At 37.4% G+C, this 13,501-nt stretch overlaps 1 protein-coding gene across 1 annotated transcript; it reads left to right on the top strand.

Annotated features, from left to right (window-relative positions):
• Positions 1–12,428: 12,428 nt before the first annotated feature.
• On the top strand, positions 12,429–13,280 carry LOC133800077 (uncharacterized). Its single transcript, XM_062238051.1, has one exon. The coding sequence runs from the start codon at positions 12,429–12,431 to the stop codon at positions 13,278–13,280; it is 852 nt and encodes a 283-aa protein (XP_062094035.1).
• Positions 13,281–13,501: the final 221 nt, after the last annotated feature.

The raw sequence follows: 13,501 nt of genomic DNA, 5'->3' as shown, positions 1-13,501 counted from the left end.
CCATCTGCACTAACAATATGTCCAAGGAATGTCACTTTTGGTAGCCAAAACTCGTACTTCTAAAACTTAGCGTACAACTGATGCTCTCTCAACCTTTGCAGAACCTGTCGAAGATGTTGCTCGTGCTCTGCCTCTGAACTAGAATACACTAAGATGTCGTCGATGAAGAAAATGACGAACTGATCCAAGCAGTCCTTGAACAACTTGTTCATTAAGTCCATGAAGGCTGCTGGGGCATTGGTCAAACCAAACAACATAACTAGAAACTCATAGTTCCCATACCTCATTCGGAAGGTCATCTACGGTATATCCACATCCTTGATCCTCAGCTGGTGATAACCAGATCGAAGATTATTCTTCGAGAATACCGTCTTTCCATGCACCTGATCAAACAAGTCAGCAATCCTTGGAAGAGGGTACTTGTTCTTGAAGTTCAACTTATTCAATTCCCAGTAGTCTATACACATCCTGAGAGTCCCATCCTTCTTCTTCACAAACAAAACTGGAGAACCCCATGGCGAGTAGCTCGGCCTGATGAACCCCAAATCCAGAAGCTCTTGTAACTGTATCTTCAGTTCCTTCAATTTTGTTGGTGCCATTCTATACGGTGCTCTCGACACTGGCTCTATTCCCGGTGCCAACTCAATGATGAATTGAATCTCCCTGTGTGGTGGCAGTCCTGGTAAATCCTCAGGGAATACATCTAAGAATTCACAAATCAATCTAGTCTCTCCCGACCCTGGTGGCAGTACCCTGGTGGTATCTACCACACTAGCCAAGAAACCTATACATCCTCCCTGTAATAGGTCTCTAACTCTCAGCGCTAAAATCATAGGTATGTGGGGTCCACATACCATTCCCACAAACACAAAGGGATCCTCTCCCTCCGGCTCAAAAGTCACCATCTTCTTTCTGCAGTCAATGGTAGCCCCATATCTGACCAGCCAATCCATTCCAAGAATCATGTCAATGTCCTCCATACCAAACTCAATCAAGTCTACTGATAACTCCCTTCCATCAAACATCACTGGCAATGCTCTAATCCACCTCCTAGAAACTACCAGTTCTCCAGTAGGAAATATAGTCCCAAACCCCGCAGTATAATACTCACTAGGTCTACACAGTCTATCAATCACCTTCCTAGAAACAAATGAATGTGTAGCACCAGAGTCAATCAATACAATAAAAGGAGAGCCAGTGCTAGGAAGCTGACCTGTCACCACCGAGGGACTAGCCTCGGCCTCTACCTGCGTCAGGGTTAACACTCGAGCTGGAGTCAAGCTGTCCACCTTCCCTACTTCCCCTTTCTTCATTGTTGGGCAGTCCTTCTTAAGGTGTCTTACCACCCCGCACACATAACAAGCCTTAGCCCGACATTCGCCCGGATGGCGTCTTCTACACCTTGTGCACTCCGGATAGCTCCTCCATGTATCACCGCCTCCCTAACAGCCACCCTGAGTACCCCGACCTCTCCTATCAGGACCAGGAGCGGTCAACATATCATGGGTCTTCCTCTTCAGATCATTGGGACCTCTGCCCCTACCAGACCCAGAGTATGGAGGCACCGTTCTGCATCCTCCGCTTCCTCAGCGGTAAGAGCCTTCTCAACAGCCTGGGCATAAGTTGTTGCCCCTAGAATTGTTGTAATCCTCATATCTCGGGCTATCATAACATTAAGCCCCCTAATAAATCTGTCCTGCCTAACCACATTTGTAGGCATAAGATCTGGTGCAAACTTCGCAAGTCTGTCAAATTTCAGGGCATATTCTGTAACTGTCATGCTACCCTGAACCAATCCCACAAATTCATTAACCCTCGCTGCCCTGATGGCAACATTGTAATACTTCTGGCTGAACAAATCCTTGAATCAATCCTAACTTAAGGTAGTAACATCTCTGGTCTGTGCATCCACTTCCCACCAGATGCGGGCATCCTCTCTCAACATATATGTGGCACAAGCCACTCTGTCATGACCCTTTATCTTCATAAAATAAAAGATAGCAGTGATCATACTCATCCACTGTTCAGTGGATCTGGTCCCACTTCAAAAGTTGGAGGATGTTGTCTCCTGAACCGCTCATACAACGGTTCCCACCTATTCCCAACCTCCACTAGTCGTACTACTGGTACCACTACAGGTGGCACAGCGGATGTAGCACTCCCTGACGGAGCCTGCTGTCTCAGAAGTCAGATCTGTTCATCTTGGCTCTAAAGCCGGGCTTGCATATCTGCCATAACCTGCTGCTAGTTCTCAGGGACTAACGAAGGGTTCTGGCCCTGGTCATCATTTCTAGTCTCAGATATATTGCCAACTAGTCTTGTAGATTGTCTTGGACGCATAGCTATCCAAGTTAATCTGCAATCAATGACTCGGCGATCAGACTATGATGACAGGGTAATAATCCTTCCATAATCCCCCATTGAAACTCAATCACAAGCAATCAAGATATAACACTTCATCCAATTATTCATTTACATGCATAGCAATGCTAATAAGCATGCCTCAATATCATCACACAACAGTCAAGGGCCAGACCCTACCAGTATCTCATGCTCCTTATTAATCAAACAGATATCAGCATTCATATCTCTTTTCAATTATTTAAACATGTATACACAATTACCAAACCCTAAGTCGAGCTTGTCTTTACCGGCGAATGTACATGTCCAGCCAGTCTTCAGGAACCCTTAAACCTAGGACTCTCTGATACCAAGTTGTAACTACCTGGATAACCAAGGTCGTTACACTGTGTGATTATAAAGGTGCAAGACTTGCTAATCAAGTCATATAGTTGAAAACGTAAACCTAAAGTCATAATTAGGTTAGGGTTAAAACATTTTGGTCATAAATAGAAAATTTCTCATTGAAATAAACGTTTAATACATGGGATCCCAAAGTAGGTTTTAAAGGATAGTTTACAAAATTTCAAAGATTATGTACAACCAAAAGCCACTCTAATGGCAAAATAGGCACTTTAGGTTCTCCTGTCCCTGTACTGATCCTCGGCCGTGGCAGTCAATCAACTGACTATGTACATTCAGCCCCAGAGCTCTCCACTCAGAACTGGTCCACCTTGCACTTGCCTTTACCTGCACCACGTAGCACCCATGAGCCAAAGCCCAGCAAGAAAGCCATAATACAGAGCATAAACGATAATCAACAGTCAGATATTTCACATATCATCACTCAGATATACAACAGATCATATTGCTCACTTAATAAAGATATCAATTTACGAGCCAATAATCAGTCATCCAGACACCAAACTTGTCACAATCATCAGTTAAACAATGATAAACATATCACACAATATTCAGGGTCGACGCCCTTAGGCTGCACCCTCTGATTACCCCTCTGACTCCGGCTCGCTTAGGCCAAGCTCAGTGATTATATACTTAACCTCAGCTACCAATGGCCGAGTCGCGTCCTGTGTGCAAATATTGATTCAGGCACTCTTCGGCCGTTTATCAAATGTCCCCATGGCATAATACCATCTTATGACATCACATACAAATATAGGGAACTCTTAGTCCCAACATAATCACATAACCGGGTCCAGTTTCTTACCTTTGATTCTGATTGCTTTGATTAATGAAAACAAACTTCAAGCACGATCCCCTCCGAGCCCTAGCGTACACCTAGTCACAATCGTAAAATAGAACCATCATTAAACCTAAATACCATAACCCAACCTTGGGACCAATCCCAAGCCCTCAGGATGCCCAATTCAACCAAACGTGGTGGTGGAATCGACCCCCTAGCCCCCAAGAGAAAACCCTAAGAAAAATACCCAAAACCCACTTCTGGAAGCAAGGTAGCGCTACAGTGCCACAAGGTGGGCCCTAAAGTGATACAAACAGAGAAGAAAACGCCCCCCAGAACCAAGCATAGCGTTGTAGTGCTCTAATGCTAGCGCTACAGACAGCACCAATAGCCCCCTAAGTTTTTCCTTCGAATTTCCCCCAGACAAAACTCCATAAATCCTCTCCAAACCTCAACCACACTTCAATTTAAGCCTACCATCCACTACATCTCATCCAACATGACCCAACAACCTCAAACATGGCCACATGCATCATTAAACACAGAAAAACAAGAATTGAGTTTGAAGCTCAAGAATTTTATCAGTAAAACCAGAAACAACCTAGAAACTCAAATGATCAAGCTCAGAAATCCTTACCTTTATTGGAGAATCTGACCCTAGGTTTTCCTTAGTGCCCTTCCAGCCTATAGCTCCTCAATTACTCAAGCTCAAAACCCTTAACATCCATTTAAAAATCCAAATTCAGAATTCAAACTCACCAAAAGTCATAAATCTCAAAACAACCTTAAACCTTACCTTAATTTGAGAATTAACTCTAGCTAACCCTCTTGACTTACCTCAAGAACCAAGGTCCCAGCTCTAGCCTAAGCCTCCTCTAGAGAGGCAATTGACCTTTTAGACAAATTTATACTGGGAAAAACGATTCTTTTCTTGCAGACCCTTTGATTGTGAAAGTTGTGTATAGTTTTTCAGCCTTATAGACACCAGAGAAGTAGTTTATTTAGGGGGTTAGCTTTGATTCAATGGGAAGATGTTTTGGTTGGGCTTCGAATCCATACCAGTCACGACCATCCAATGGTGGGTTGACCTCGTTTAGGGAAGCCAACTTAACCCAATTTAGTGCAGCTACTTAGGGAAATCGCTTTGACCGATTCGCTCTTTCTTTTAGGTGTCGAGATCTTTTGGAATCTTGTCCCTACCTCTTCATTCCCAAGTAAAGGGTGAGTCCCATGCGCTAGTCACTTTGCCATCTGATAATTAGTAAGAATGATGTATGGAGGAATCAAAATTGCTTGGGAAACATTCAGTTGGTTCGTGTGAAGTGAGGTCTGAATACCTTGTTACATGTTTTCTCTTTGGCGCTTCAAATTCCACAAGAAATGGTGAGGAGCAAGGCAAACCGAGTGGCAGAGAAAGAGGTTAACTATGTGTTATGTTTTTTTTCTTCTTTCTTTCTTCCTTTTCTTTCCTTCAGCTTCTAACATATTCTACAAATCCCACTAAGTCTAAAAAGGCAGAAAGACCCTTATCCTCTTTTTAACCCTCAAATGACCATTTTTCCATCCCATTAAAACCTAAGCCTTTAAACATTTTAAGGGAATTTTGGTCATTTGTTCCCAATTCCCACTAATTCCTCAAGTGTCCCTAATAATTACCGCTTAAATCCCGTCACCTAACTAATTACCAATTATTTTCCTCAATGTCCAACCGTCTCCAATATATTTCCCAAATTCCCATAAATACCTCCAGGCTCCCCCTAGCCGGGTATAAATTGCCACTGTGACTATTTCGCTAAATCGCTCACTAGGATCGCCTCGAGCCACCAGCTGTAAATATTCGACATAATAATGTGGTCTCAACAATTTGTCACAAATAATTACATTTATGCCCTCAACAGGCCAAAATTACAAATATGGCCTTATAATCTAAACAAACCCTACATGCATACTAATACTCATAATCATGCATCTCATATATCCATATAATCATGCAAGCATGCTTATCACATTATCATGCATTAAATCATTTAAATCACATATAAACCAATTATGCCCTCCCGGCACCCTAATCAAGGCCCTTAAGCCTTATTAGTAATTTTGGGTCGTTACAATACACTTAGACTTTACCAGAGAAATGAAATACAAAGCTCAATTTTGGATCGAAGATGAGGCCGCGTGCTTGAGAAAATCCCAGCCATTCGGGGACAAGCCGCTCAGGGTTTGCCCAACTCAGGAAAGGAGGTCGAATCCAACCCAACTCCAAACTCGCCTACCTAGTGGGAAATAATAAACACCTTCTCGTGAGGGGTTGCAACAACCCTCTCATGAACAAACGTGTCAATACCATTGAGGACTTGCGTTGAAAGAGTGGCTTCAGGAACTTTTCCTTTCTTGGAGCTGGGAGCATCCTCCAAGCTTGAAATACGAAGGGCCTTAGGGGGAGGAGGAGGCATCTTGCTTGTGTCTTCCTTGCTCCAACCAATCTTTCCACTTTTAACTCATGGAGCATTCTTGAGGAGGTTGGCCATTTCAGAGGGCATTGACTGCATTTTGGATTCTGCAAAATAGAAAATAGAGATCAAGTTAAAGAAGGGAATTCAACAAGTCATTTAAAATTGTTAGTAAAACACACTCATCGATTTGTAAAAGACCTACCCTGGTTTATTGAGCTCGAAACAAGGTCAAAGGTTAGAGTGGGTTTCAGTTTTCGAACTAAGGGAGGAATACTAGGGTCACTAAGTTCAGCTTCTATTCAAATGGGAGAGAGTTTGGAAAAATCCCTCCAATCATTCAATCTAAATTGGTAACTAGGCCACTCCCAAATGTCCTCTGAGGTGTACTTAACCTAAGTTTCTACGAACCCATTATCATACCTATGGAAAATTCGATCTACCCCCCGACCAAATAAGAAAATTATATTTAAAATCCTGAAAAGATACTAAGAGGTTAGGGGAATGTTCGAGCAGGGTAGGTGACCATCCTGCTCTGCTATTTAGATTACATTCACCCAAGGTCGAAGGGGTTTCACCTGTCTGCTCGGCCATTGACTTGTCCTGGGGGTGTCATCTTTGTCCAATTCATTCTTTTGTTTTTTGGAGGAGGAGCCTTTTCAGTCTAGGGATCTCTTTTTGGATTTAGGAGCAGGGACAGGGATATCGGTCCCCGACTCATACATAGGGAACATATGGTCGGTCGTGATCTCACCATCATCGAGAAGACCACATTCTGGAAGCTTAGTTTCATGAAAAAGGTAACTAAGTGATCTTTTCCTATACATGAGCTTCCTTAATTCCTCCGGACATTATTGCATCGGTAATAAACAACTACAAGATAAAAAAAAATGGAAGAATGAATCAGAAGAAGAACTATGTGAAAGGAAGAAAAACTTATGAAAAGGGCAAGTGTAAAAACCTACGAATGTGTTTGAAGGAGTAATACTTGGATGTCTAGAGGTCATTGGTCCAGAAGAACTGGGTTTTGAAGTTTGGAGGTGGTTGAGAATGTCTTCGAGCAACTTCCTGTTCTTTGGGTAGCTGGACAGGTAGTATAATCGTCATCTCCTTTCTTTCGAGGAGGATTACTCTTTACACAGTATAGGTAAAGGATCTCCAATGGAGACAGTTCTTCCCATTTCAGCTCGTGGTAGAACAATTTGAGGGTCACGAGGATGCGGTAGAAGTTGGTCTGGAGCTGGAATGGAGCTATCCTAATACAGTCAGTTAAGCTTTTGAAATATTGGTTCAAAGGAAGGGGAGCACCAACCTTCATATGTTCGTCGTTCCAGGCTCCAAGCCTAACAAGAGTGTCCGGATTGTTCTCTCCAGATGCAAAACAACTCCATTTTTCTACACGTGGTGCTTGGAAAACAAGTGTGACAGTGAGCTTAAGCCCATGGCTAGAAAAAATATCATACACTTGTCTGATGGATTTGATTGAGGACTCGTATTGCTCGGCCTCGAAGTAGGTGGCTTTGGGGATGACAACATTTTTGTTGATTCAAGGGTTGTACTCAGGGATGGGTGACTCCCCTTAGGGTTGCTTGGATTTTCCTACTGAGGAGGAAGACTCGGCAGCCATTATATCAAATTCGAGCACACTTGGGAGAAAAGTGATAGAAACAGTTAGAGTTGGGTCAAGAGGACGAGCTAAAGGGATTTTTCTAGCAGAGGAAAGCTCGAGTTGGGCAGCAAGGCGAAGTCTTTTTCTTTTCCCTTCTTGGATTTTCCTAATTTCACGCCTAAACGAGTTGTGGACATCTTCCTTCTTGACTTTTTCGTTGTATTCACGGATTAACCTTTGCTTTCAAGAAAAGGGAGACTCAGGTCGGGGACTAGGTTTCCGGTACGGGATTGCCCGAGCTGAGAACCCCACCCTTCCTTCTTGAAATTGGGGCGTCACATATACCAAGAGAAAGAGTATAGGTGAAGGTCCTCTCGGGCCGGAATAGAGCTCAAAAGCATATATGATACGAGAAGAATAAATAGCTTGATTTATGAGCCTACATTAGCCTAAAATATCTGGATATAACTAGAGTATGATGGTTAAAGCTGCAGGCTCCTAAAATCTGAGCACGATTATCCAAATTGTACACTCTTGAACATCATACAAAACCAAACACAACACTTCCCTAATATGCAACCATATCTAAGTCTACTCCCATAATTTTTTGTATTCAAAAATAACTTTTTGTGAATTCCTATACCCCATAACTGATCAAACCCACACTTTTTTCTAAAAAAATCCAAGAACTTCAAGAACAGAGAATCGAAAACAAAAACCGCAAGCATGAAAATTCTGTACACTAAGAGAAGTTGGAAAACTTACTTGAAAATTTGATTAGATGTGTGCACGAAATTCAATCGAAGTGCAAAGACCCAAGAATTTTGAAGAACAGTGACGATTTGAAGAGATTGACACTTCAATTTTTTCTGGTTCTTGAGAGAGAAAGAGAAGGATTAGAAACTTGGAGGGATGATGATAAAGTGGGAAAGTTTAAAGGAGGAGAATGGTATATATAGATGAAAAGGTCAAAGTGATCCTGACTGTGAGATTGAAATCTAACGGATGGGGATTTAAGAGAAATTGTAGAAAAAATGTGCATGGGAAAAAGTAACAACAATACATCGAGTACCATTGCATAGCCAATTGGAGCATGCTGTATATGCACTTTCGTGAAGTAGGTGGGCACGATTTTCGTTGAGGGAAATTCAAAAGTCTCTCCTACTAAGATTCAAGCAGATACTTTTGAGGAGGCAAATGCTATATCCTATTCTGAGAATAGAATATACTTGTTCAGGGAGTGAGCTTGGAGATATCACAATCAAATATTATTATCATCAATAATATTTCTATAATTACGAACTAATTTATTATTTCAGCTCAAACACAAGGAAACTAGCTCGAAAGAATAACTGAAATAAGTCAGCTCGAAGAATGTTGACATCAGCTCAATATTACGTTGAAGAGAATCAAAAAGTAATATTCAAGTAAATTATCTCTATTTTTGGGGATTAGTTTAGATATTGTATTGTTGACTGAGTCTTTTGTAATTCAAATTCAAATAAGATATTTGTATAAATCCATCCCAAAATCATGGAGGAGGGTATCTGAAACCTAGTTCTTTAAATACCCTGGAGTGTAGTCATGTAAGGGGACGCTCAAATCTTGTACTCAAACTTTGTGAAATTGCATTCAGGCTTTTAACGCAGATTATCTTAATGAAAGTGACTCGTGAACTAGGTAGATTTAACTACTGAACCACGTTAAAAAATCTATGTTTTTCTTTTCTTTCTATATTATTAATCTTGCTTAATTGTTCTTGTTTTTAGTTGACGAAAAATATTGTCAACATAGATATTATTAATTATACTAAAAGATTATCATATTATTATTATTAAAAAATATAAATAATGTTTTGACTTAATTTTTCTTTTAATATATTTATGCCGTTCTTTTTTCTATAATATTGTTTATTTATTTAAAATTTATATGACATTCATAAAAATTTAATAAAAATAATTAGTAAATTTTTTAAATAAAACTAAACAAATGCACGTTTTATATATATAAATATATATATATAGATACCATGTACGAATGAGAGTTTATACGTAAAACAAATATGAGGCATATAAGACATTAGTTTTACAAGCTCAACTATACGACATGCAAATATTTGCTGCCACTATAATAAAAAATATATCTTAAATAATATAAATTTAAATAAAATAATAAGAAAATTACTTGATACAAATTAAATTTTATTAAAATTTCTATAAAGATTTTTTTTCTCTAAAATAAATTATTCACAATTAAGATTAAACACAACATTACAAAATTACGTGTGAAATTAAAAATTATTTTTGAAGTTAAAAAATTGTATATGCAAGGTATAAATTTGAATAAAAAAAAATCAAATAAGATTTTATTTGTATAAAAATATATAACTATTAGTCAATACTCCAAACTATCTATATATATTTGTAATTAAAAAAAATTATATTCTTAAATATTAAAAAAACTAACTAATTTTAAATGAAATCAGATTCTTAAAGTGAAATATATTATTGTTTTATTGATAATTTAAATACAACATTATTGCTTTATTATGTCATTTTATTTTAAATTTGATATTTTATGTGAGACTATACATGTGCAATTTATTTCATGAGAAAGCATTTGTCTTTATGTGCAACTCAATAAATATTCTAGAGACTACATTAAATCAGAGTCAGTCAAGCATTTGGGTAGGCTTAAACTCTCACTGAAACTATTAAAAAAAAATAACATATACATATTTATTAATTCTTGTCTTTTTTTCATTACTATATGTATATATTTATTAAAAGAAAACAAATATATAGCTATTATAAAACATAAGGCATTACTTAAATTTGTTAAGCCCATTTATTTCAAACCAAACCCAGCCCAATAAATTAACAAAGGATAATTATACATTTAATACACAAGCAATTGTACGGTTCTATTTGTTTCCTATTAGGCTATTAGATTTTATTATTTTTCTTTTATAGGAAGTCTCTTCAAAGTCTCTAGAAACTTCCTTCTCAAACCAAAATTTTTACACTGAAAGAAAATAAACTTTGAGATCAAGCTATCATCTCAAAAAAAAAAAAAAAAACCTTTGAACTGGAGAACAAGCCATACGTCCCTGGTTGGTGAGGCAAGTGTGAGCCAAATTCAAAAGGATCTTAGAAAATAGCACAACCAATTGCAAAAGTGAGTAACTTCTTCTTTCTTTCCTTTACTTTTTTTTTAATATAATAAATAGTTTAAAGTAGTTAATATATAACCAATTGCACAACAAAGTAGTTAATTTTGTTTTTCTTTCTTTTGCTTTTCAATTTCTGTTAGTGATTGATTTTTTTTCTTCTATTTGCATTTGTTTAGAAATTAGATGCCGTATAAAGATATATATATATCTTTTTCTTTTCTTGAGTCATCCCATAGAATTAGAACAAGGGACCACAAACCAATAAACTAGATAAAAAAAATTCTTACAACAATGCTACAAATAAAAAATTGAAAAAGAGGCATGAAAACAACCATGAACAACACTAAATGTAATTAATAAACTTCAATGAGAAAAAGTGGCTCTATGATATAATTTTTAAATTTATAAAAGAAATGCAAATTTATAATTACTTTAAATCGAATCTTTATTGAGGTATGTTGTGTGTTTTATAGCAGTTTATTTGCTTCCTTTTTAAGATTCTAATTATGTAATATTCTGATATTTCATAATTATAATCATATTCACAAGTCTTATTATTAATATTTCATATATTTAACTACAATAGGTATGAAGATGAATTTTAAAAGTATACAAAATTCCTCAACTTCTATAGGAAATAATGGTAAAATTACAAAACCAAGTTATGCGAATGTCAACATAAATCTTGAAGATCTTGAAAGTGACACAGGATTGAGAATCCCAACTATGGACCATCCTTTAAAAATTCGTGATCAAGTTCAGCGAGCATATATGCAAAAAGGTCCTTGTCAACCTCACCTCAAGCCATTTCCATCTACAAAAGTTGGACCTCAATCAAGAGCATTCAACGGTGCTTGTTATGAGGAATTTCAAAATTGGCTTGAATATAATGTATCAAAATATGGTGCATTTTATCTGTATTGTTATCTGTTTAAATCAAATTGCGGAGGACAATCAAGTGGTGATTCATTTGTTAGTCAAGGATTCAGAAATTTCAAAAATGGAAAAGCAAGACTTTATACTCATGTTGGAGATCCATCTAGTGTTCATAATCAAGCTAAGAAAATGTGTGAAGCGTTAATGAACGAAAAATAACATATTCAAACATATTTTGCAAAACAATCGAAGCAAGCTCATAGTGAGTATCGAAGTCGTTTGGAAGCAATAGTTGATTGTATTCATTTGTTATTGCAACAAGGGCTTGCTTTTCGTGGTGATGATGAGTCTGAAGACTTGAGTAATCAAGATAACTTTCTTGAGATTTTAAAATTTATTGCTGATCATAATGAAGACATCAAAGCAGTTACATTGACAAATGCTCCTGAGAATTTAAAATTAACATCACCTGATATTCAGAAAAATATTGTGAGGGTTGCAGCTTTTGAAACACTTGATATCATTATTAAAGAAATAGGATATGCGTTGTTTTCTATATTAGTTGATGAATCTCATGATATTTCAACTAAAGAGCAAATGGTCGTTGTGTTACGATATGTAGATAAAAATGGGCATGTGATTGAACGATTTGTGGGAATTAAACATGTGGCCAATACTACAGCTGTGTCACTTAAAGGTGCTACTGATAAATTATTTTCTAGATATTGATTAAGCATATCTAAATTACGGGAACAAGGTTATGATGAGACAAGCAATATGCAAGGGGACTTCAATGGTCTTAAAACACTTATTTTGAATGAGAATAAATCAGCTTTTTATGTTCATTGTTTTGGTCACCAACTTCAACGTGCTCTTGTAGTTGTCGCAAAGAAACATATTCTAGTTGCTTATCTTTTTAGTGTGGTAACTATGGTGATAAATGTTGTTGGGTATTCTTCTAAGCGTTGTGATATTCTTAGAGAAAACCAAGATGTTATTATTTCTGAAGCACTCAAGTGTGGTGAAATTTCAAGTGGAAGAGGGCTAAATCAAGAAACAAATCTTAAACGTCCCGGTGATACTTGTTGGGGTTCACATTATGCTACATTGGTAAGCTTGATTAACTTATTCTCCCCTATAACTAATGTTCTTCAAATAATAGTAGGCGATTGCCAAGCAAACTCTGAACAAAGGTTTGAAGCAAGTAATTTATTGTCTTTGATGTTAACCTTTGATTTTATATTCAGTCTACATTTAATGAAAGCATTGTTGGGAATAAAAAATGAATTGTCAAAAGAACTACACAGAAAAGATCAAGATATTGCAAATGCCATGAAATTAGTGGAAAGTTGCAAGAAAAGATTACAAGCAATGAGAGACAATGAATGGGATTCCTTTCTTAATCAAGTCTCAACCTTTTGTGCTAAATATAATGTGGATGTTCCTGATATGGATGATACATTTGTTGCCCAAGGTCGATCAAGGCGCAAAACTCAAGAAATGACAAATTTACATCACTATCGTGTGGAGTTCTTTTTTGTTATTGATATCAAACTTCAAGAGCTAAATGAATGTTTCAATGAGGTAAACACCGAAGTACTTCTTTGTGCCCTGGTGATTCATTTGTAGCTTTTGACAAAAAAAATTGGTCTGGTTCGCTGAGTATTATCCCAAAGAATTTTCTACTTTTGAGCTTATGATACTCGATGATCAACTTGAAACTTACATTATTGATGTACGTTCTACTAAGAAGCTCTTGGTTTTTAAAAAGTATTGGCGATCTTGCTCAAAAAATGGTTGAGATAAAGAAAAATATTGTGTATCCACTGGTGTATCGACTTATTACATTG

Source organism: Humulus lupulus, chromosome 9 (assembly GCF_963169125.1).
Source record: "Humulus lupulus chromosome 9, drHumLupu1.1, whole genome shotgun sequence".
Taxonomy (NCBI): domain Eukaryota; kingdom Viridiplantae; phylum Streptophyta; class Magnoliopsida; order Rosales; family Cannabaceae; genus Humulus; species Humulus lupulus.
Note: the sequence above shows the minus strand (reverse complement) of the source record. Positions and strands in the feature narration are given on the sequence as shown.